At 36.7% G+C, this 25,739-nt stretch overlaps 1 protein-coding gene across 4 annotated transcripts in view; it reads left to right on the top strand.

The window, feature by feature from the left end:
* Positions 1–25,739, top strand: part of NFIB (nuclear factor I B) — a 250,217-nt gene that overhangs the window by 2,847 nt on the left and 221,631 nt on the right. For all 4 annotated transcript variants that reach the window (XM_056117315.1, XM_056117314.1, XM_056117313.1 and 1 more), the window contains exon 2: positions 3,509–4,040. In XM_056117315.1, the coding sequence (XP_055973290.1) occupies positions 3,509–4,040 (532 nt within the window). The remainder of the gene's footprint in view (positions 1–3,508; positions 4,041–25,739) is intronic.

Raw genomic sequence — 25,739 nt, 5'->3', positions numbered from 1 at the left:
TAGGTATATTTTTAATCGTTTATTGTTACACAGCTAAACTCTAAGAGCGTCTAGTATTTATTCTTCCATCTCTTATTAGTCTAATTTTCCATCCTTTTCATGCGAACCATTGTTTCTGCGAAGAAAAATAAATATTTCCAATGGAATTAGGACTGTTTACTTTTATATTTGAAATTACTTACTTGACTATTTATTTTATCAATTGAATTCAACTAAAGGAAGTTTAAAAAGAGTAAGAATTAACGTCATTCTTTTTTAATAAAAAGTCGAAAGAACAAAGTGGCATATTCACTATAGAGCCATTAGATCTCAGATTACCTTTATGCTTTGCTTTTAAAAAATAATTTTTATAGTTGTGTGAAGTATGATTGTGAAAATGTTTGCATCTAGAATATTTGAATACCGTAATTGGAGTGACAAAGACAGTTACTATGCTTCGTATTCATGTCATCAAAAGCATGAAAAATAAATGTAACTCAGCATTAGAGAACAAGCGCTCTTGGGAGGTGACATTCTAAGCATGTAAATACAGAAATTCATATGACTTTTGCTAACCTCCTCCTATCATTTTTTTTAATTATATCTCTCTTTAGGAAGTTAGTATGCCACTAGAAAGAAATCCACGTAATCATAAAGCCCTGAACAATAGTTATAAGGCAATTTTGTAGACTGAGAAAGTTTGCTACTTTTATTTATCAATATGGAAAGAGTACGTTTTAACCTTGGTTGCACTAGCAGCAAATCCAAGGCAACCTTAAACTGCTTTGTGTGTATTTGTTAAGAAATTACCAAGCATTAGTTTTGCATTTTCTTTAAAATTACTTACTCAGTTTTTTGGATTTGTCACATGATAGATGATTTGACACTCAAACTTAATCAAAAGTATGTTTGGCTTCTTTATGAGAAAATGAAATGTCACTGAACATAGTACTTAAGGATGTAAGTACTTAAGTTACTGCATTACTTAATGTTTGTTAAGATAATGTTGCATTTTAAAATGCGTGGCAGGGGTAAAATGAGAGACACGAACCTTTCCGTGCTTCCCCACATGTACTCTTTACATTCTTAAGTTTTAGTTTGAATAAACATATATATGTATACGTATGTATATATTATTAATCATGTCAATAAATCATACTAAAAGCCAGGTTATAAGAAGTGAGTCCCCAAAACATGTTTGAGTCCATGTTACTTTGAGCAGTGTTTCCTTTTGCATATGTTTATAAGGGGGATAAACAAAGTTTTTGTAGTTACAGTGAAAGCTAAAGGCATGGCATCAGAAAGTGTATGGAGATAGGGAGGTCTTATCATGGGCTGTGGTTGCAGTGAGCAGGGCTGCCTTCCCACACAAAGAACAGATTGTGGTTTAACTCTTTCCATGGCCTAGTTTAATGTGCTTGCATAGTAACTGAATTGTTCAAATCTCTGCTGGAAACTACTGATCGGTTAAATGATTTCCTCTATGGCATTTGGTTATGCCTCGTACCGTGATGTAATCACAAGAACTCTGTATTGTTATAAAATTTTGATTTATACTTATTCAGCTGTATTTTTAGGCAGTATATTAAAATACTTGGTAACTGCGTCATTGATTGGATGGGATATGCACTTCTGTATCTGAATAACCAACTATTAACATACCGTAGTTTTAGCATGGAAACTAAGAATTTCATTTTATAGAGTAGATTCATAACTACCTGGCATTTTGAACTCCTTTGTTAGAATGTCCTTAGTTGTACTTTCATCTTCTTTACCTAATGGAGTTGATCATTCTTCTGGTTAAATGGAATTTATTCTATTAGTTCAGGGTGAATAGCACTAGTCTATATTTCCAACTGGGAATATGATCAGTTAGAGAAAGTTACTTTGTGGTTGGGGTGACAATATAGTCAATGTGACCTGAGAAGTAGCTGCAGTGGAAGTTTTCTTTTACTTCAAATCTTGGCTTGTTTATTGCATATATCCAGTGTGTATGCACATGATATTAAGTTTTCTCTGAACAGTTACTAGGCCTGAGCTTAAGAGTGGATTTTATCTTTGGCAAAAAGTAATACAACACTGACTGCTTTTGGAGAAACATGAATGTAGGTAAAAATTATCTGCCACTTCTCATCACCCGCCTCCCTTAAAAGAGGCTTGGGATGAAACAGGGCAGGAAAATATGCAGGAGCCCAAGGAAAATCACTTCCTTCAAAATATGGGTACTGTATGATTTATACATGTACAGTTTCACAGGCACATACATATGTGCACCCATTGTCCTGTCTGGGAATTCCTGTATGTAGCAAATGAATTGTCTTCCACAAAAGCAGTAAGTGACCAGCGGTGCACTCCTGGTATCACCCTGCCACCGCATGCAGAGACACAAAGAATGTAAAGTTGGTGCCAAGTTGCCATTTTTCATTGTTCACCTCAGATTGATTTTTAAGGGGTTTAGAATAATTGCCATACTCATGTGATCGGTTAACAAATTAACTGACTCTGTGGGGCTTCAAACTGCATAGGGAAGCTGCCGGAAGAACATTCATGCAATTTACTTTCAACTTTATGAACTTTAAAAATGCAAGTGTGTCTGGGTATCTGTGAGAGAGTGCAAGAATGTGAGCTAGTAGTGCGCGTGCGTGTGTGCGTGTGTGTGCGCGCGTGTGTGTGTGTGTGTGTGTGTGTGTTTGGGCTTAGTGTTGGTGGTGAAGGAAGAGAATGCACTGCTTAAAGTATGGAAACCTTCTGTTTAGGACACTGATATGACGCGCCTTGTCCTTTGCCCACTTTCCCTCACTGTGTACCGGTTTCTCTAGTTACCACTCTTGGAATGGTGCTGTTTCAGTGTTGGAATGTTGGACGTTTGATAAGAAAATGGATCAAGTTTAATGGCGCATGCTCTTTGTGCCACCAGCAGCCTCTTGCTGAGAGCATGCTCCAAAAGCGGGAACTGTGTGGCATTCCACTGAGCATCTATATGCTTTGTGTTTCTGTGCCACAGAGAAGAGAAATGAACTGTGGCACCGCTCCTGCCTTCTGAACAGTTCTGCTCCGATTTAAAAACAAAAAACAAAAAACAAAAAAACAAAACAACCCACCTCTCACTGTGTTCTTTGTGAAATGGTACTGCTTAGGTTTAGTTGGTCAATCAAATATTTAAAAATTAAATTAGGTGCCAAGCACCTTGTTTGCTTAGGTTTGAAAGAATGTGGCTGCAGGCTGGAAATGAGGGGGGATGGGGCCCAGTGTTGAAATATAAAATAGAAACCTTCATTCTTTTTCTTTTATCTTCTTTTTTCTTTCCTTGGGCGAACCAACCTGTGAATTTTGGTAGAGAAGGGGCATCTCGGCATACTTAATTTTCTCCCTGTCTCACTGTTTTGGTAATTTCAATAAAAGAATATTATTTTTTCCGCATAACTTTTGTACTAAATTGGGAATGGCTTGTGGTCTCCTTTTATGAGCTTTTAAAACTAAACTAACTGTGCCTGTCTTCTCTCCCCCCACCCTCCCCCATCTTCTGCAGGATGAATTTCACCCATTCATCGAGGCACTACTTCCACATGTCCGTGCAATCGCCTATACTTGGTTCAACCTGCAGGCTCGGAAACGCAAGTACTTTAAAAAGCACGAGAAGCGAATGTCAAAGGATGAAGAAAGAGCAGTCAAAGATGAGCTTCTCAGCGAAAAGCCTGAAATCAAACAAAAGTGGGCATCCAGGCTCCTGGCCAAACTGCGCAAAGATATCCGCCAGGAGTACCGAGAGGATTTTGTGCTCACCGTGACTGGCAAGAAGCACCCGTGCTGTGTCTTATCCAATCCCGACCAGAAGGGTAAGATTAGGAGAATCGACTGCCTGCGACAGGCAGACAAAGTCTGGCGTCTGGATCTAGTCATGGTGATCCTGTTCAAAGGCATCCCTTTGGAAAGTACCGATGGAGAGCGGCTCATGAAATCCCCACATTGCACAAACCCAGCACTTTGCGTCCAGCCACATCATATCACAGTATCAGTTAAGGAGCTTGATTTGTTTTTGGCATACTACGTGCAGGAGCAAGGTAGGAGCAGATCGTTTTTTCTTTCAACCCGGCAAACACTGCCCACAAACCCCGTGTCTGGAATTTCTGCCTTGGGTTAGCTCTAGGCCCTTAGATCTCCTTCACCTACTCTGGATAGAGTGGTAGACCCTTTTCTGTTTACATGATCACTGCCATGTGCAAGCCTTGGAAAGGGACATGAAACTTTCCTATTTGGATAGGCATGGGTGTTTAAAGATAGACCACAAAGAGATGTGTTTTCCAATGTCTTTAACCTATGTTTATGTATGTATATGGGTATATATATTTTTTCTCTAAGAATATCTTCTCATAGAGTTTATTACACTTCACTTTTCTATCTTAGGCTACACTTTCTGCATCTAGTCATTTTTTTCCCCAATTGAAAAATGAATCTTTATTTATGAATGGTCAAACCGCTCCGTGCAAAGCTTTGTCATAGCCTTTAAGTAACAAGGTAGATGAACAAATCCAGGCTATCACACTGAAAAGAGAATACACATTTCATATTACAAAATACTTAATATATAACTTACCAGAAAGTATATCTTAAATGGACCTAGATTTATTTAATTTAAATAGTCCTATTGATACCTACTTTTGATTGTGTAACATTTGCTATAAATTGAATGGATTATAGCTTTTGCTTAAATGATTTATGTTAGGATATTTCCTGGAGTGATTTGGGAACATTTAGTCTCATTAGTTCACTTAAATGTAAATGCATGAAACTTACCATGGTGGAAAAAAGACGCAGCTCTCTTTACAGTACATTACAGAACAAAAACAGAAGTGGACTGGTTACACTGGTTTAAAATAAATCTCAAAAAGAATGTAGAACCCGCATACCGTACCTATTTAAGAAAATATTTGATAAAGAAGGTGGTATAAATGTTGCCTGCATGATTAAAAATAGGTGATATTTTGGCTACTTTTTGAATTTATGAATTATTTATTTTTTCTTTGTATTAACATACCTATTTAAGTAGCTGAGAATTTCTTTTTTTCAAATGTATGTTGGGATATAAATGTCCTTATATTAGTAATAGTCCATAGCAAGCAGTAAAATGTTTCAAAAACTAGCATGCCAAAAGTGAACTGAAGTTTGATCTCCCACACATGGTGGGTCATTTCCTAACTTGGCCTGGCAGTTGGGAATCTGACCTGTAGATCGCCAGGTGACAGGCAGTTATCTGATGATCTTTATATAAACATAGGATTTAATAATTTGGTATGAACATCATTATCAGTCAAGAAACCAAAAGTACACTTTTAATTCAGAAATATAGCACTTTACTATGTGCTTTTTGTCTTTATATTTTTTAGATGTGGTTTTAGAGGTGTGCTTAACTGTCACTTAAATTTTTTTGTTTGATTTAAAATAATGGTGCTGGACTACATATATTTGGAAGTAGTTCCTTAAAAAAGATGAATCATTACGTTTACTAGTTTTATGCATTTAAAAGTTAAAATTCCAGTAGTGATGGTTTAAGGCAAAATACTTTTTCTCCCTGTGTGTTCTAAAATAAAAGCTCATTCATACATGACACTTTATTTGATTGACAGCTGTCTAGGAGGTGACATTTTAAGGTGGGTTGTATATGTTGTGTTGGATTGATTGTAAGCGGGTTGTAGCTATGTAGTGAAAGTCAAGTCTGGAAGTAAAGTTTTAAAAAGTGGGTCATGAAACTTTTTAGTGCAGAGAGGAGAGATGGGAAGCCACCTCACTGCAGTGCACATTTTAACTAGCTTGGAGGTTAGTTTTTTTTAGGTGTGTATGTATGTAAGTTCACTCCCAGGGCAGATAGCCAAGTGCTCAGGTTGATGAACTGACAATAACATATCATTTGGATTTGTGGAGCTAGGTTGAAGAAAGAAAAATGCATAAATGTCTTCTGCACCATTGGTCATGGTAATATAAAGTTTTATACAACTCCTGGAGACTGTTTAGAAAAAACATTGATTTTGCTGTTGCTTTGACAGTGTGTATCATAAGAACCTCTCATTATTTTGCCCTATGAGTCTGATTTGTATCCTCTGTTACCTGCCAGTTCATCTCTTGGTAACATCTGTTGGTTTTTTGAAAAAGTCACATCAGGATGCTTTTGTGCTTTTCTTTTTAGAAATTTAGACACATATATTTTGTTGTTGGTGGTGAATATAGGTTAATTATGCGAGTTTGTAGTGCAATTAAGGAGGCATTTTTTTAATGAAAGAAGTCTGTAGTCAGTCAAAGGGATGCATATTTTCCATTACGACCTTTTATTTTTCCTCTAAGTTCATGGAAACCCACTTGTCTGTTTTATAAATCAGGTGAAGAAGTATTAAAAAAAATAAAAGAAAAACCAGCAAAGAAAAAATGTACTGTTCGCAAGAGAATGGGCAATTACCTTTCCCTCTTTTTTCCCCTCTCACTTTCCACTTCTAAACGACTGGGAGGAAAACATGAGAAAGAACAGAGAGAATGCCAAAGATGGTTGCCACTGGCACCAGGATTGGCATCAGACCCTCTTTGTTTAGCTCAGGATGCCTGTGATTTGTTAGTTGGCATCCGCATTGCAGTGTGGAGTGATGTTACAATATATTGACAATTTCCAGATCTAGAAATGTCAATAGTCCTCTTGGTTATTTACACTAGATCACAAACTGCATTTCTTCTGGACTATGAAATAAAGACCAACATATAATAAAGTTCCATTGTTGGCCAACTTTCTAAGCTTTTCTTTTTCCCTCTTTCTCTTTTGGTTCAACCCTCTACTTTTTTTTCTCTCATGCTCAGCAGTCTCATCATTTTGGAAGCGTGGAAAGAGTTACTAGGGCTTTGACCCAAGCTAGAGTGCTATATTCGCATCTGATAATGGGTTTGCGAAAAATTTAGGCATTTTACAATCATTTTTGATATATAGTTCATTAGACTTTCGCATCAGATGGCCGTAAGGCAGTATTTTCTTCAAAGCTAAATCCCTTTGTTATTCAGCTTCTTCTATGAATATTGCCTGGTTGACCGCAATTTAGTCCGTTTTCCTATTTCTTTACATTTCTAGGGGTCATGTTGGATCTAGACATTTATAGAATCACAGAACCCCCCACTTTACCTTAAATATACACATCATGTGGGAGCAACTGCATTTAAATCCATAAAAATCATTTGATGTTATTGATTCAGAGGGCTGCGCTTCGGCTGTTTCGTTGCTACAAGAACCGCCATTTTGTTTGTGAAGTGCCAGGCGAGGGGGAAAAAAAAGGCAGACACTGTGCTTGATGCCAATAATGGTTGCCAGTGGCACCGAGGTTGGCATCAGACCCTCTTTGTCTAGTTGCTGAATGCCTTTGATTCGTTGGTTGGCATCCGCATTGCAGTGGGCACTCTGGAAAGTTTTTGACAATCCCTGAATGAAAGCTGCTTGCTTGTTTGCTGCAGCAAACCTTAGCTAATATAAAATCCTTCCTTAAAAAAAAAAGATTAAACAAAAAAAGACTGTGACAGATTAAAGGAAGAAATGGCTCTAAAGTAGCCTCCATTTTCCCAAAGATATTAAAGATGTCCAATAATTCTTGGGCAGGTGGTACCTATTCCCCATATTGCCTTTGTTACTGCATTCAGCAAAGCAAAGCAAAACAAAACAAAACAAAATCCAGGCAAGCTTTGCACAACACACCTTCCTGGGACATCCCTGTGCTCTTGGATTCTCTGCATGCGGTGAGAAGGGCGTGAAAGACTAGGAAAAATAGTGAGCAGGAATTCAGTCATCATGACGGACTATTGCCTTCAGGTTTATCACTGCTCATTTCTAACCCAAATTCTAGCCCCCTTCTGCTCCCCCACTTCCAAATTTCATAGTAGCATGTTGGGAAAAATCTTACTTTTCCCCTCCTAGTGATGTGTAAGTGTGTTCATATTAATTTTTTTTGGTTAAAGACAATCTTCCTGAGACAACCTGTGTGGTAAAGGCTGTTTATTAATCATATATTTCTGAATTTCTGAATTCTGCATCAAATTGTGCCAGTTTCCAGAACACAGTCCTGCACAACACAGAAAAACAACCCAAAAGTCCAAAATCATTTTGGTGCAAGTTTCCTAGATAGTTAGCATTAATATTGCTTTCAGGTTAACCACCATTATCCCATTAATTAATAAGAAGGATTAGCAGTTCTACCCAAAGGGCAGCACAGAAGGAAGTCTGGTCTATGGGAGGCCTTGAGGCTCTGTGTCCTGTGGGAAGGCAGGGGAAGGAAGGGTTTGGGGGGCGGGGAACATCTTTCTCTGAGGCAGGGAATAGTTTTCAAGAGAGGTCACAGCACACTAAAAAGTTTAGTGATCTTAAGAGATAGTAACTGTTGTCGTGACTTCAATGGATTAGAGTTTTAACTCAGTCAGCCTGAATGAGTGTTGGACTGTACTTTGCACTCTCATTAAACATGTTTTGGAGTCCAGGAACCTCATGGCTTTCACAAGAGCAGTTTCCTTTAGCCTTATGAGCCCTTAAAATTCTGATCCATTGTGGAATGGAAACTTTTGTTGTTTTATGGTTAGGTGTTATGATAATTAAAGTATATTTTGAAGCGGTGAAAAAGGACCATTCGCAGGGGAAGTTGTAATCATTATTACTGTTTTTGAAATAGAATCCTTCCTGGTTGTCACATATCATTAGTAAGGAAGAAAGCACTGAGGGTTATTTTCCTTATTTCTCCTTTCCTCTAAAAAGTCACTTGTAGAATCCTTTCAGGTAACGGTCATTTCTTTCTGAAATGCTTAAGTAGATACCTATTTTCAAGTTGACATTATATTTTAATATGTTTCGCTTCATTTTGTAGGTGTTTCTAATATTGTGAAAGCTAAGTTTTCCAAGTTTCTTTAATGGAAGCTGCAGCCACTTCATACAGGTTGTGTAGAAGAGCAGCACTCTATGTGCAGGTTTGACTTAGGGGGAACACTGTTAAGTTTTCCCATGGAGCATCCTGTCCTTGACTGAACTCATGAACTCTAGTGCACATTTGTTTGCATTCTGGCTCACACACAATTCACCAGATAAAGAAGGGCTCTTATTGGCGTGTCTTGCTCCTAGGCTTAATGAGACCTTTGTGGGAACACATATTGTAAGATAAGATACTTAGCAATTTTCTCACTGATAAGAAGAAAATGCAGTCCTAAGGGGCCAGAAGTTTGCCCTGTGCTCCATAAGACAGCTTTGCCAGACAATTCAAGAGTTAAACTCTGAGGCCCAGTTGCCAGCTGGGAAAGCTTGGCATCTGTGTTCTGATATGGCAAACTAAGCTCGTGCATTGCTGTTAATATGATATCACTTTTCAAAGGGAAAGGAGCAGGACTTGTTTGCTCCATCACTAACTACTTTCAAATATATAGTGACCTGTTCCTGAGGGAACAAAATCCCCCACTCCCAACCTTTCCCCATAGGAACAACACTACAGACTCTGTAATGAAAATATTTCTCTAGATTATATTATTTGGATTTGCAAATGTAGTGCATGTATGTGATAAAATAACTCCACACGTAAGAGAACTGAAATGTGCTTGATTATTTAGGAACAGTGGTAATTTGGGGGAACTGAGCTTTGCAGCAGCAAGAGGAACTTGGCTTGCAGCATCTTTGAAGCTGCCCAAAGGGTGACCCCCCCACTCCCTAATAGAGTGTGAACTGGGAGACACATAGTCCAGCAGTACCCATTGAGGAGACCTCTTGTTCTTGTTGCCTCTGCTTTAGTGCTTCTAAAATTTGTTTTCTGATACTCTCTAGAAGAAGTCTAGTTACACAGAGATATAATGTAAATGGGTTTGGCTTCTTTATTTACTTACTTACTCCTAAATTTGGAATGTGGGAGGAAACTGTCAAAAGGAAATCAAGGTTTTAATTCTTCATTAGCTGTTTTTCTTTTGAAGTTGACACTTGAGTTTGAAACAACAATCCAAGATAGTCAGTCTTCCTCCTCATAAACTTTCATTATGCCCAGTTGAACTGGAAACTAGATCACTGGGCTTAAGAAAACTGTTTTATGACCTTCCCCCCCCCCCCCCCACTCTTGCCCTTTCTGTGACCAATTAGAATTTCAGCACCTGAAGAGGGAGTCACCCACTGGGAGGGTGAATCAGAATTCTCTGGAATTCTTAAAAATTGAGATAAGTGAGCTTTCATTTCTGTCATCCCAGTGGTTTCCACGATAACTGAGCTGACATTATAATCAGAGGAATAATTATTGCTTTGTTTGAAGCTTAAGGTTTGCTGAGAGTGGGAAGAATATAGACAAAGCTCATGAAGACAGAGACTGTGTAAATATCTGAAAATTAGAGGCAAAGGCAGGGGTGATCTCTGGCTGGAAAAGTTGCTTTTGGTAGAAGTTTCTTTTCATTGTGAAAGAAGAGCATTTTCTAATTTGAAGCTGATGGAAGTAGAACTTGGGACATTCAGGCAGCTAGCTTTTCAGGGTAGATGCTCTGGCAGAGCAAATGATTAGCCAACATAATGTTCCAAACAAAGTTTTCCAACTCCTTCCTCCATCCTTCTGGAGGAAGAATCATTTTAGAAATCTCAAGGACCACTGGTTATGCGCTCAGGAACGGGAGTTATTCCAGCAGCTGTCCCAGTGCCAGACACAGTGAGAGGGGGCTTCCTCTTAATCTTGCTCACTTTTTTTTTATGGCAGCGTGGTATGTTGTCTCATTTTAAAGTACATTCTTGGGTCCTTGAACTCTTATTATGTGATGTGGTTAATTTAACTGAATCCAGTTGTTAGGATTTGGCATAGAGAATAAATCATCAAACTGCAGAGAACTTGTGAAAACTGTGTCGTGAGGAGTGTGTCTGCGGGATTAATTTGTGTTAGGCTGAAACTTGCAGAATGTGAGGCTAATGGGACTTGAAATGGTTGGGCTTTTTGGTTGTTATATTATTTGGAAAATTGGAAGAAATGGCTACCAATTAGCCAATGAGGTGGAAAGACCTTGAGGCTGAACTGAAGGCCACACATACGCAAACAATAATAACAACAAAATCCTCAAAATTTACATGAAGCAGTGTACTTAGAGGGGAATGCAAAGTATCCTTGTGAATAAATATATTGTTTATAATAAAACACTTATATACATGTATTCTCTGTTTATGATGCTAGTTTAAACAGGATAATGTTGATGAATTGCAGACACATTAAAGGACTCTGAATAAGGACTATATAATTGAAAATATGGGGTGATGGATGAAGTAATTTTACTAGCTGAGAGTTGCCTGGAGGTTGTATATTTTCAGAATTCCATTTAATGCAGTTCGGAGCATGTAGTCAGTTATGGATGAAGCAGAAATCAGTTGAAAATGGGATTTGTTTAAACAAGTGCAAAAAATTATCGAAAAAAAAACCCCTGTAAGTATATGCAATTTTAAAATTCTGTTTAGCTTCAGTTAGTTTTCCCAAGAAAGAAGATGTGATAAATAGTATTCCATGGAATTTTAAAATACAAATATCTTCCACAAATGAACACAAACGTATTTAAGAAGCATCACTAATATTGACATTCTCTCTTTATATGCCACATGAAGCCGAATTCTTAAATAATTTGAAATTTCAAAACTAATTGAAAGCATGCATGGAGAAATGTATTGCTGTAAAGAGCGGGTGTGGTGATTTTAAGAGAAAAATCTAATCATGAGCAAGATGTTGAGAAAGTTACTTGGAATTGCCGCTTCTGTAATTCATGGGAGGAGGGGATTACGTTTATGCCTATGTTAATAACACAAGTATGTTGGTATAAAATCTCTACCCCTTGATTAGTGAATTCTAAAGTGTGAAAAATGTTCCTGCTTAGGATAACTTGTATTTTATTATTCTGACATCTGCAGTTTCTGGATGGATTACCTTAAATTTGCTATGCTATGTTAAAAGCCCTTGTTTTATGAGGTCGGTCTCAGCTTCTGGCCTTGGTGTCAGGAACCCTGCTACGTGATGCAACTTGCCTTGTTAGGTTTAATTGACCAAAGCTGATGTGTTAAAACAATTCATTTGTGCTGTAACTTATGCCCTGGCTAAGTTGCTACCTGAATCCCTTGACCTTGACTTGTCTGGGTCATGAAATGGCTGCGAGCTGTTTGACCTTTCCATTGTGTAGTAATGTCACTGTTTCCTCTTACTCTTTTATGGTAATAGCTGACAAAAAGCTCCAGCCCCGACTTTACACCCCAGTGGATTCAAGGCAGTGCTTTGCAGCAGCTACATCTTCTGTTTGACATGGTCTGGCTGTAGTAGTGACTTTCTTTTGTTAGTAGACAGTGATGGGGACAGATTTGCAGTCTTGTGGCAGGAGGTGGGGAGGGCAGTCTTCTGGTGTTTGGAGGGACTTGGATTCCTTCTGTGTAGACGTTCGGTTTCCGTGTTTCATGATGATGCATATCACAATTTCCGTTTGCCTGCACTTCTGCGGTTGACTTTGCAGCTTCTTATATTTATGGTTTCCTTAATAATTGCTTTTCAACATTTTCAGCTGTGATAATAAAAATATTTTATTGTCATTATTTAGGGCAAAAGTGGTAAGTTTTGTTATGTTTTTAGTTACCAGTGTGTAATTCCTAAAACAACTGACTTTCAACTCTACCTTATAAATCTTTCTACAATATTGGAAAAGGTTGTTTTATTAAAAGTGTAGGAGAAAAACAGTTTTTAAAGAAATAATGGAATCAATGTTGTAACTTAATGTATTCATTCCTATCGCCTTTATTATTGTTTTAAGGGAAGTCAATTCGTTGTGACTTATATAGCTTGATTTCATGACATAGTGAACCATTAGTAAATTTGAAGTTTTTAATTTCTGTGAAGATTTTTACCAGCATATGAAATTAAATATTTATTTTAATGACTATACAAATTGTTTTCTCCATTCTTCATGAAGTCCTCATATACAAAAATACCAACTCTTATCTCCATTCTCTTTGGAAGCAGTGAACTAATCTTGCTTCTTAAAATATTGGAAAAGCCTTCGAAAATGTTAAAACAGATATTTTTATCCTACCAAATTTTTCTTGCCAAATATGACATTGTAGTTCATGATTTTTTCTATATTTGCCAGATTAAATGTTTAAAATCCAAGCTGTTATATGTTATTTTTACATTATTAGAAGCAAAAAAAGAAAGTTTAAGTAAGACTGTGCATTTCCTTACTTGTATGTCACATACTATTTATGTGTGCGGATACACTTAGACACTTAGAGCTGAGAGTCAATGCGGTCCAGCTACTTAGAACCTTGGCAAAAAAAACACCAGGAATTTCTGTTCCCTTTTAAAAACTCTCTGAAATGGCAGGTGAAAGGTTCCCCGCCCCCCACTCCTTTTGGTTGCTATTGTTTTAAACTATTTTTACCCAGGAATGTTTACAAGATGAATGAATTTAAATGCTTTGTAGTGTTATTCATGTTGATAATCCAGCATCCTACGGATCTGAGGAAGAACTGTGAATGAAATGCACTGAATCTGTAGTAAGTAGCCTTAGTTTTTCTCTCTTCTATAAAAGTCAGCAGAGATCTGAAAACAGCTCCCTGGGCTTCTGTCTGCTCCTTCATTGGGATCCATAGTCCAGTGCCAAGTTTGAGTCCAGTTTGCATGTGGGTGGTGGGCTAACATGCCAGATGCAGAGGGACTGTGGTATGAGAACAGCAACCAGCGCCTAAGCATTAGGAAAAAAGAGCTAACTTCTTGTGGAAGTTGATGAAGTTTCCTCCATTGAAAGAATTTCAAATGGGAAATGGGTTAAGTTCTTTTTAGCAGGTAGGGGTAGTGGTTTGGGCTACACCTGGTGGTTCTCTGTGACTACTCCCAGCTCTGTGCTCTGGGGTCAGATGGTGCTGGTGAGAACTCCCAGGTGGTGTGAAGTTGGCCACATGCAAGGCAATTAGGATTAGAACTGGATACTAATTTCTGGCCCAGATCTCAGCTTTTTAGGTAAGTTGGTTAAGTTTATGGTAATGGTATAGTGTGTGTGTGTGTGTGAGAGAGAGAGAGAGAGAGAGAGAGAGAGAGAGAGAGAGAGAGAGAGAGACAGAGAGACAGAGAGAGACAGAGAGGAGAGAGAGGAAAAGGGGGGTGAAATAGCAAGAGAGATATTGAAACGGGATAGAAATGGTCTTTAAGACTTTGTCTAAGAGGATGATTTATTCATGAGTTGAAGAGTGCAATTTGAAATATTCTGGCAGGGCTGGGAGATAGCTCAAAGGGCTGGAGCACATGCTTTGCATTTGAGAGACCCAAGATCCAGACTGGTACCACAGGCCCTACTCAGTAGTGCCAAGGGTGGCCCTGGAGGCTGGAGACCTCTAGGCACCACCAGAGTGGCCCCCAGCACTAATGGGTCTTAGTATTGTGTCAGCGCACTGAGCCCTGAAACATCCTACTCTGTTGGCCCAGATCTGCTGGGAGTCACCTTGACCCCCACCAAAAAAAATAATTCTTAGGGACTGGAGAGATTCCTAGGGACAGGGCACTTGCCTTGCACATGGCCAACACGGGTTCAAGCTCTAGCACCATATTTGGTCCCCCATGCCCTGCCAGGAATGATTCCTGAGCACAAAGCCAGGAGCAAGCCCTGAATACTGCTGGGTGTGAACCAAAAATAAAAACAAAAAAAAATTTAGACCTCTGAATTTTGGTTTGCTTTTGGTATTGACAAATACCCTTCCTGCTTGCCATTTTTTGTTTTTGTAGAACATAGAAAATATGTTTGAATCCGACGTCTTGAATTCTAGACTTATGTCAGCTGTGTGACCTTGGTCAACTCAATTATGTTCCATGTGTTTTGATTTTCTCTTTTATAGAATGGTGTTTAAAATAATCCTTCTTCATAAGGCTATTTAAGTATCAAAATGAAATAATTTCTGTAAGTAAAGCAATGATGTTAATACTTGACAGTGTTAGTGTAATTGAAGGGACTCTAGACCTTCGTTTTTTAAACTGTGGGTTGCAATGGGGGGGGTGGTTCACATAAATGAATGTGAGGGTTATGAAAAAGTTGGCAACAGTTAAAGATTTATAAATTCCCAATGAGCACAAATTAATTCAAAATCAAATACATAATGAATCCAAGGTGTTTCTAATAGAGCTTATCTGTATTGCATTTCTCAGGTGAAAAGGAGTTAAGGTAAGGGAAAAAGTTTAGAGTTTCAGAGAACTGCAGTTTCTGGAAGGAGCAACTGTGAGGGGGAGTGCGGGAGGGTTGAAACAAAAGGTCATCAGTTCGTTTAGATATGTCTCAGGTGATAAGATATTCCAAAGAGAAAATAAAGTCTTGATCACAGTCATGTGTGAGCATACCAGGGAAAAAATGTGAAGGTAGGCATATAAAGTTATTATTATTTTTTCATAGCTTTAAAGCTCTTTAGTACAGTAGGTAAGGAACTTGGATTGCATTCCACAGCAGACCTGGTTTAGTATCTGGCACCGCATAAGATACCCCCAGCATCACACACTATGAGTGATGCCTGAGCACAAATTCAGGAGTAAGTCCTGAGAACCAATGTGTATGATCCCAAACAAACAATTAACAACAAAACCCACTTATGACCAGAAAAATTATAAAGTCTTAGCAGCTTTTTAAATTTAGAGAATTAATTTTTTTTCTTTCTGGGTCACACCTGGTGATGCACAGGGGTTACTCCTGGCTCTGCACTCAGGAGTCACTCCTGGCAGTGCTCAGGGGACCATATACCTGGGTTGGCCGCGTGCAAGGCAAACGCCCTACCCTCTGTGCTATCTCTCCAGCCCCTAGAGAATTAATTTTAAAGGAAGGGGTAAAAGATTTTTGGGGGAGTCACAGGGGCAAAACTTTATTAGTGACTCTGAATAACTCTTCACTGGTGTTGAATGAACAGTGTTCTCACAAGTACTTGTAATTCATTATAGTCAAGTACAAGCATAAGTCTTTTATTTACCAGGGGGAAAATGTTCAGTTACCAACATTTGGGGGAACTCCACTTATGTTTTGGATTTGGTTGGATAAAAATGATGGTGTGGCTAGACTGGATTGTTCTTGAAGAGGAACAAGCTGCTGGATTTTATACTTTTTTTAAGTCTGAAAATGACCCTGAGTTGGGTTAGAACCTAAAAATGTTTAATTAGTTACATGAATTGCTTTGGTTAGTTTGTTCTGACTGTTTAACTCTTCTTTAGTCAGTCTTTCCCATTTTTATACAGTGTTAAGAAAATTAATATCTAGAGGAAAAGAGTTAATATTTACTAAAGTGATTTTGATTTTACTAAGAACAGGAGGAAGCCAAATGGGACTTGGTTAAAACGTTTCTTTCTTTCCAAACAAGATATGGGATCAATGTTTGACTTTAGTAGCTCCAATTGGTTGAATGTGTACAGTTATGAAGCCACGTTTGTGGACTAGGTCCTTGGGGGATTAATTAGTTCTGCTACTGTTCTCCATGACCAGTGGGTTATCCTTTTTACTTTGTACAGCAGGTTTGGAAAGTGGACAGATTAACCCATATTCACTGTCCCTACAAGGAAAATACAGTGGAGTACATGTCACATAGATGTAGTGCTGGAAAGCATCATTTTCTCCAAAGGAGCATTTTATAATAATAACTAATGTTTCTAGGCAGGAGTTAATAGGAAAAGTTATGTCATTGTTTGTTCATTAGTTAAAGGGTAACTAGGGTGTGCGGAAAGCAGAATCAGAACATTGATTAGCTTGTTTAGATTCTGGCACGTAATTTTTTAGTAATTTCTGTCTTTTTTCTTTTTGAGAACTTTAGTTGCTTTTCTTTAGCTACTGTTCAGTTGCCATTTAGTTGCTTAGTTGCTGTTCTGTTCATGGAATACAGAACATTTTTGCACATGAATTGAAGTGCATCAAAAATTGTTTTTAGGGGGTTGGAGCGATAGCACAGCGGGTAGGGCATTTGCCTTGCAAGCAGCCAACATGGCCGATCCAGGTTCGATTCCCAGCATCCCATATGGTACCCCGAGCACCGCCAGGAGTAATTCCTAAGTGCATGAGCCAGGAGTAATCCCTGAGCATCGCCGGGTGTGACCCAAAAAGAAAAAAAAATGTTTTGAGATAGGGACCACCCTGATTAGTGATTGGGGGCCTGGAGTCACTTACTGGCTTTGCCTAGCTTTTTTTTGCTGACTGCAAGGTGTGTGATTGGCCTGGCTGTGCTCTCTGGTCACCAGTACTACTTACAGGTATTAGGGACCATGTAGCATCAGGATTCAAATCCAGGGCCTCACACATGTTAGGCATGTGCTCTGGCACTGGAAGTATTTGTTCCGTCACATCCAAAGAGTTTTAGTATGTGTTATGGATTGCTGTGTATAACAAAATAATTTGGTATTTTATCTTTCTAAAACATTTAAAAAGCTGATTGCCATTTTGATTTAAAGCTGATGTTGACCTAAAAGGGAAATAAATGCATTGTTCTTAGATATTGTCTTCCTGTCATAGCTTCCTGGAGATTGTAACATATTTTGAAAAAATTTCCTGATGGTAGAGAATTAATATTTTGCATAAGACTTATGGTTATCATATAATCATATCTGTTCTATTTGCAGTCTCCAAATAAGGGGAAAGCTGCTTATAGTAATATGAGGATCACTGGTCTTACAATAATTAAATAGACTTGTTATACTACATTAATCCCTCTTGGAACATTTGGAATGATTTCTTAGTACTGACAAACACAGCATTAGGGACTGCAATTAATCTGTTTTTTTGTGTCCACCATTTGTATAATATAAAACATGTGTATAGAGAAATGTACTTCAGGTTTAAGATGAGTTCATTGGAGAACAAAATGAAATTATATTGGACTGTTATGTAATATGAGCATAATACAAAGTATTGATAAAATATGGAATTCACTTTATAGGCATAGGTAGACAAATTGTTTTTAGTAAGCGTTTTATAAAAATTTTGTGAGTAATATGTTTGGACTCTCAGAATGATACCATGTGCGTATAAAAGACATACACACAATATGAAATGGAAACATTTGTTTTCCTGGTATTCAGGAGGTGTGTTGACACTCCGTGAGTAGGGGTTTCTTGGTAACTACCATCATACAGTATTTATTAATCCTAGAGAAAAATGAAGATTTAATTTTAAGATCTGGATAAATCTGGTTTTATAGAAATAGTTGAAGTTAATGACAGACTGCATTCACTGTCAAACAGTGCTGTTGCAGACTTGTGGCAGGACTTCTGAGTTAGGATCATGTTTACATCTTCTGATGTGCAAGTCCCATGAGGCATAATTTCCTCTTCAATGTGGACTCTCTTCTCATTGTTGAGTTTTCCTCACATGGAGATGTGAATTCAGCTTTAGTTGTTCCACTTACAGGGAAAATCTGTATTGAAGGATGCAGTAATAGTTCAATTCTAGGACAGATTGCATGTGTATGTACAGAGTACTATGGAAATACTCAAATTATTGAGTGTTGTGCAGCCATTTTAGACCATGTGCCTGGGACTAGCGAACACATTGTCGGGGAAAAACATGATGTAGCAACAATATTAGATCATGCAAATGAGACTACTGAATAGTAATAGTTATGGGCAATATTTTGGAAAACACTGATTAGTGACAGTTTTATTACAGCAAATGTATGTATCAAGTCCCCAGATTTCATTGTAATGCACTGAAAACAGATGTCAAAGTGTCCCAAACAGAATTTCATGGTTAATCTACATATTGCATGGAAAGTACAAACAAACCATTTAGAATTCTGTTATTTAATCCTTTTAGAAGGAATGAAAATATACAATTTAGATTTACTCCATTCTTTCTTTTAATTTCAGTTTTTGTTTTCTAGGGGCTGATGATAAATTTTTTTTGTTTGCTCTTTTCTTAAGATGTATATGGGAGAAGACATAGCTGCCTATGGACACATGGTTTTGCTTAATGAGTATACTTTGAACTGTAAGTTTCTGAACATAAGGTCTTTGCATTAAAAAGAGAAAAACTAGGCTCTAAATTATTTAGTGGCCTGGTAATAGAATTACCTTCTTTTCCTTTGTTTACTGAAGTTGAGTTTCATTCTGTGTCACATAGTGATTGAAACAATATTTGGACTGAAGAAAATTTAGCCCTGTTGCTTTGCAAGTGCGCAGGAGACTTCAGACTTCTCAGGGACTCTGTCTCCTAATTTGTCAAAGGATCGAATTGGCTTGCAAATTTTTATTATCCTTCTCAGTTCTTGAACCTTAGAAATTTGGATTCAGGTTGCCTGGCAGAGGAAGGGTTGCCTTCATTTCAAGCAATATTTAATGAAGTTTAGCGCATTCTTGTTAAAATTCGGATTTTAATATATTTTACTTATCCAAGAGAAATAGAAAATATAGAACTTGATTCTTGAGCAACACTCTCAGGTTGCGCAATTCACAGTTCAATAGACAAATCTTGGTACAATCTAGATAAAAAGCTTGCGTTTTAAAGAAGGAGGTCTTTAACTAAAAATTTTAGAGTTCGGAGAATCCCTAGGGACTTTCTCACTTTACAGCTGTGGATACTGAGTCTGAGAGGCCCAAAGCCACTTTGTTTGTGTTAGTTTTACTGCCACATGAGAATAAATGTGCATAAGTAATGAAAAGTGTTATTTTGTGAACATAGTAGCATTTTTAAAAGGAACATAGGGAAAAATCATGTTTAAACGTCTCATTTGTAATTTATTGAAATTAATTTATTCAAGAGTCTAGTTATTTCTTAATACCCTTTTACAGAACATATTCTAATCAAGTATACAACCATGCTCTTCATGAGAATAACTGCCCTTCCCTGTTTCAGTGGATGGAAGACACATTATTTAACTAATGGTTGACTGATGTCATGTAATTGATAGTGATTGGGAAACAGAAAAAGGATCCATTAAAATGTACAATCAGATTTCAGGAACATTACAAGTCATGTTTGGTTATAATAATACTTTTTGGGGAAAGTCATATATTGGAAGAAGAGGTGAGAGCTAGTCATGATGTGAGTTAAGTTTGTCTTCCTGGATTCTACAGTTTTCAGATGAACTTGATAATTATTATGCCGATTTTTCTTTGTCTCATGTTTATCTCTCTGCTTAACTTTAAACCCTATTTTTATTTTAGAAATGGCTCTAAGAATTTTTAAAAAAGAAGATATATTAATTTTGCAAGGGAATTTCGATTTTAATAGGAAGCTTAATAAATTTTCTTGCTACGGTAAGAATTCAAGAGAGATTTATCTATAATCTATATTTCATGAGTGTCCTATAAAATGCTATAGGCATCAGAGTATTCTGAATATAGCAGAGATTAGTAAAATAAAGTAGATTTTCTAAGTATTGAAACAGTTTTCTCTGCTTCTAGTAGCTAATTTTTATGCATGTGTGTGGTTATCTGTTTTTGAGCCACATCCGGCTGTACTCCTTCTTCTGTGTTCAGGGATCATTCCTGGAGGGTTCAGGCGAACCATATGTAGTACTAGGGATCAAACATGAACAGTATAGGGAAAGCTTGAAAGCATATTTAAAAACATAATTGTAGAAGAAAAATATAGATGAATAAGGATGGGTAATCATTTTAAGTGTGTGATGAGAAAATCAGTGGAAATATTATGGAGTACACTATAAAATCTGAAATATGTGTATGTTGAATGAATATATACACATATCTATAAGTTATTTAAATTGGTTGTAGAACAAATGGGTCAAGTTTAGATTACTATAAAATTAGGCAAGAGAAATTTTTCTAAATGGAAAATCTACTTTTTACTGACAGTTTTTCTTTTGTATTTCTAATTGTATTTGCTTACTTTTTAGAAATATCATCCCACCTCCTATGTAGTTGAAAGTTTTCAGAATAATTGAAATAAGTATGTATACATATTAGTATGTTAAGTATGTACACATATTAATAATAAAGCATGTTCTGGAATCAGCTCTGCTGTTTCACTGTTTACTATTTGATTAATTATATTTTCTAAGATTTGGTTACCTGAGCTCTGGTGTAGGAACTTTTTTTATTTAGCACTTGTGTGGTTGAAATAAGAAAGTGCTTGTGAGGTGCTGCCCCACCTTTATATTACAGCAACCCAGTAAGATGTTTGCAGTTATTGCCGTGGCTTTAAATCAACAACCAACCTGGGGCCTGCACATCGTAGGTCTCAAATGCCTTGGTCAGTGAATGATTACTCTTCATCTATACTGATCTCTCAAAATTCTTTATCTCCCTTTGTGACTTTTGTGGGTGAAGTATTGTACAATGCTAAAAATGGAATTTTTTCGATTGTAATAGGAAAAAAAATTAAAATATTATACTACCTATGTCATGTGTCAGCATGCGTTCCTAAGAGGTGTATAGGTTAGAATCTCAAAGAGCAGATCATAATGGCTCCTTTCAATATTCGTAGGTGACTTAAGGTCATAGGTTTTCCTAGGAACAAAAAGGAAAGCTGGATTCCTCTATAAATGTCTTGTTAGAATCCAGAGCACTTTACTATTATCCATTTTTCATAAGACCTTTCATTTGGGTTTCAAGGAAATTTCTGACTTAAATATAATTGGAGACAAAAGGGAACATACCCGTAACTGTTGCCTAGTAGGGATTCTGGAGGCAATGGTATTTCTGTGGGGGAACTAAGACTTTAAAATCCCAAACCTTTCAGGACTTGAATAATATAACATTTTTCCCTCCTGGTTTTGCTGATAGCACTGCATTATAATTCTTACAAATCAGGTTTGATGTAGTATCTTACACTTTTTATGTAGAATAATGTTGACTATTTTTTTTTTGCCCTGCAATGTGACATAAATCATTTCATTTACTATGTATTTTAAGTCCCTAACAGATGTTGTTCTTGGAAACTTTCCTTTAATAGTCACTGGACAATTATCTTTATCCTATTATTATTATTGTTGTTGTTGCTGGTGGTGTTTGAGCCACACTTGGCAGTGCTCAGTACTTAGTTCTGGCTCTGCGCTCAGGGATCACTTCTGGAGGACTGGGGAGACCACATGGGGTGCTGAGGACTGAATCCTGGTTGGCAGTATGTAAGGCAAGTGACCTACCACCTGTACTATCTCTCTGGTTCTATTCTTTATTATTTCAGTTACATTTTTCTTAAGTGTGTGTATGCACTATTTAGATGTACATAGTATAGTGTTTCTAATTTGGTAAGTGATTTATATGATTCCACAAATAGTATATGTATATGGAAGTAGATACATTGAAATGTATCTTTCAAGGGAAATAAAAATCATTTTGAGATACATGTATAAAATAGTTGACAGATGCACTCATTTAGTAGGTACTTGTACAGAATGCGCTAAATATTTTATGAATTAAGAAAAAATAGTGAGAATATAGAGAATTTTGCTACAACAATTTACAAATCAAAAGAAGATAATTGTCTTTGGCAGTGTTGATGAGAGAGAGAAGTGCCAAAGATAGTGGAACAAGTATACATCTAACTAACAGTTTTGATAGCTACTATATTTAGTTAGATTTTCAGAGCTCTGGGAGGAGACCCTGTGGGACTGGAATGGAAAGGTCAGAGAGGAGGTGAGTCTTCAGCAGCGTTTTCTCAGGGGTTATGAAACAAAAACAAAACAAAAAGAAACAGATAACTGAGAATCGACCTCATCAAAAATATGCCCCTATTTGATTATGATGCAGACTGTATTAAGGGTTGTATTTTTGGTGACAAATATGTTATATTCTTTCAAAATTTTTATAATGAAAGAAAAATATGAAGAGCAGCTTTAAGTCAGATACTAAAATACTCAATGCTAAGTGCTTCTTGATGATTAATCTCTCATTTTTTTTAGTTTGTATAGTTATGTTGAATTTCAGTTATCTAAATATACATACATATGTATAGCTTATCTCTTCATTTAGAGCTTGTAATCCTATAAATATTGTTTAAAAATCTTTGTCACATTTTTATTTTAGTTGTTTTACTGTTTTTCTTTGTAATCAAGCATGGAAATATGAATATTTTTCATATGTCAATGATTATTTGTTTTTGAATTATTTTAGAATTGCGAAGATAATATGGCAGACAGGTAAAAATCCTGGGAAGTAAAATATTCTGCAAAATAGTTTATTTTGAAAAGTTAGATAAATTTAATTTTGTATTTTTATTACTAATAACATTTTTATTTAAAAAATCAAACAATTCTCCCCAAATCAATATTTGGTATGATAAGGCTTGTTGATCGTCTAGGAGAGTATCTGATATGGTGCAAACCATATACTCTTAGGTATATATATTTGGTTTGGGAGTCATACTTAGTGGTGCTCAGGGCCTACTCCTGGCTCTGTACTTGGGATCACTCCCATTAATGTTTGAGGGACCATGTGATGCCAGAGATCAAACATGGGCTTCCTTCATGAAAATCATACACTTAACCTATTGAGCTATCTCTGACCCCAAACTAATTAATTTTGTTACTGAAAGCAATCTTTTGATCTAATGACATACTTAATAACAAAATGACATGTAACTTTATTAAAATTTTAAGATATATTTTTCTCTCTACAAGTAATACCTCTTCAAGAGTTGTAGTTTCCTCCTAGATGGAGGCTGGAGGGAATGTGAAAACTGAGGCAATTCTTATATATTAAAAAAAAAAATCCTTTAGGGCACTTTTAAAATAGTTTTTAAACTTCCTTAAACTTTAAAGGCCACAGGGCTTAATTCCTGAAGAATTTGAAATAGTATGTGAAATTAATTCTATGCTTGCTCCTCAGACAAAGGAATTAGTATAAGTCCTAAGAGGGCATGGATCAGGTTTTCTTTATATCTTCATACTTCCTTTCCCCTTATTCTCCACAAGGTGATGTATGATGTTAATTATATGTTTGTTGATTTTAATGTGCTGATGGTGCAAGATTTTGAGCACTGAAATCTAGAACAGCATGTGTCTTAGGTTGTCATTTTATGGTGGAATTTTAAAACCATTCTGTCTACAAACAATATGCATGGACAGTCTACAAATATTCTTGAATACCTACTATGTATCAGGCAATGTGACAGGCACCCAAATGAAAATATAAAGAGGATGTACTTATGTACTTTGTGTAGGCAAAGGTGATTTTAGAAGAGTTAGTCAATGCTTTTGTTTTTCTTCCTCCAATTTTTGGCTTCTGGGTTATCCCTAGTTTAATGCCCAGGGAATCATGTTGTACTGGGGATCAAGCCCTGGGCTTCTGCATTCAAAGCATGCACTCTATCTTGTTAAGCTATCTTGCAGATCATGTTGATTTTCCTTTATTAAAAAGAATTGTCATTAGCAACCTTGTGTAGAATAAGGGTGGTTTATATAAACATCATTTGGAGGAAATAATATATGAAAATGTGACAGTTCTCAGACATGAGAATGAATTACTCTGAGGAACAAGTGTAATCTTTTATCTGTATCACAAAATATGTTGTTCAGGGTGCAAGTGGTTGATAACACTCTCTATGATACCATATGACATCTTGTAGCGTGTAGCTTTTCTTGCAGGAAATTGGAAACATGTCAGGATGGCATTCTGAACTCTGGCCTTGTTCCTAGCTAGAGCCATTGCATGGGCTCTGAAAGGCATTAGCACCACACAACAGTGAGAAAATCAAGAACTGTAGTGAAGCTTGGAAGAATAGTGAGTATGTTTTAACTTCCGTGATGATGATTGGAATGAATGAAACAAACAAAAGTATAGAATGTGGCAGTGGGTTTCACCCAATCATTTCCGCACCTCCTTCAATGTCAGCATATCTGTTGTAGGTTTTGCAATTAACATGTCAGACTGATTAGTGACCATCCCTGGAAGAAGTGATTAGGAGCAGAGGATTTGGAATTTGCTGCAAAGAGCCATGAAAATACTGTCATAAAGTTGGAACCAAGAAAGCTGTCTGAAGCCTTGTTTTTATAATTTTTAGCTGTATTTCTCTCAGCAAGTGTTTTAAAATCCCTGTGGCTCAATATTTTTCTCTGTAAAATGGAGATAATACCAATACTAAAAGCTTTTTGTGAGAGCTAAATGAGTTAATGACTTGGAAAAGGACTTGCATAGTGACCCAGTGCCCAGTAGAAGATTTGAATAAAGGTGGGTTGGATTTTCTAGGCTCTGATGATCTTTCACATTGCTTTTTAGTGTAGAGTTGTTCAGCAGACATTTACTTAATATTTACTATTGCCTTGTTTTAAGAGTTTGTGTGTGTGAGTGAATTGTTTAATCCTCAAAAAACACATGAGGTAGATATTTTATTGTCTTTTACAAATGAGAACTTATTGGTCAAGCTAATTAATTTACACAGCCCAAATTTGCACCCATATAAACTATTTCTTCATTCTGATTTTATATGGAGAAATTATTCTATTCATATTAGAGTAGAAGAGCAAAAGAAAAAGTTATAGAGTATTGAAGCATATTTAAAAAAAGTTATTGCATGTATGAGTCCCTGATTTCATTCCTTAGCCCCAATTGAACTAAAATTTAAAAGTTGGTAATATCATTTATTTCATCTTTGGTTTATGTGTTGTTTCTTTCAACTTTGATTTATTGATTCTGATATATAAGTCAAGTTGTGATTTCCAAACTACTTTTCTACTAAACTAAGCAGTCTTTGTCATTTGTTGCTTTTTCCTATTTGATTGTGCTTTTGTACGAGACCCTGAAATTGGATGTGTTTATTGTGTAGACCACAAAGGATACATAGAGAAAATAAAACAGCCTTAAAGAGAGGATTAAGCT

This window comes from Sorex fumeus, unplaced genomic scaffold (genome assembly GCF_029834395.1).
Source record: "Sorex fumeus unplaced genomic scaffold, SorFum_2.1 ptg000034l, whole genome shotgun sequence".
NCBI classification, from domain to species: domain Eukaryota; kingdom Metazoa; phylum Chordata; class Mammalia; order Eulipotyphla; family Soricidae; genus Sorex; species Sorex fumeus.
Note: the sequence above shows the minus strand (reverse complement) of the source record. Positions and strands in the feature narration are given on the sequence as shown.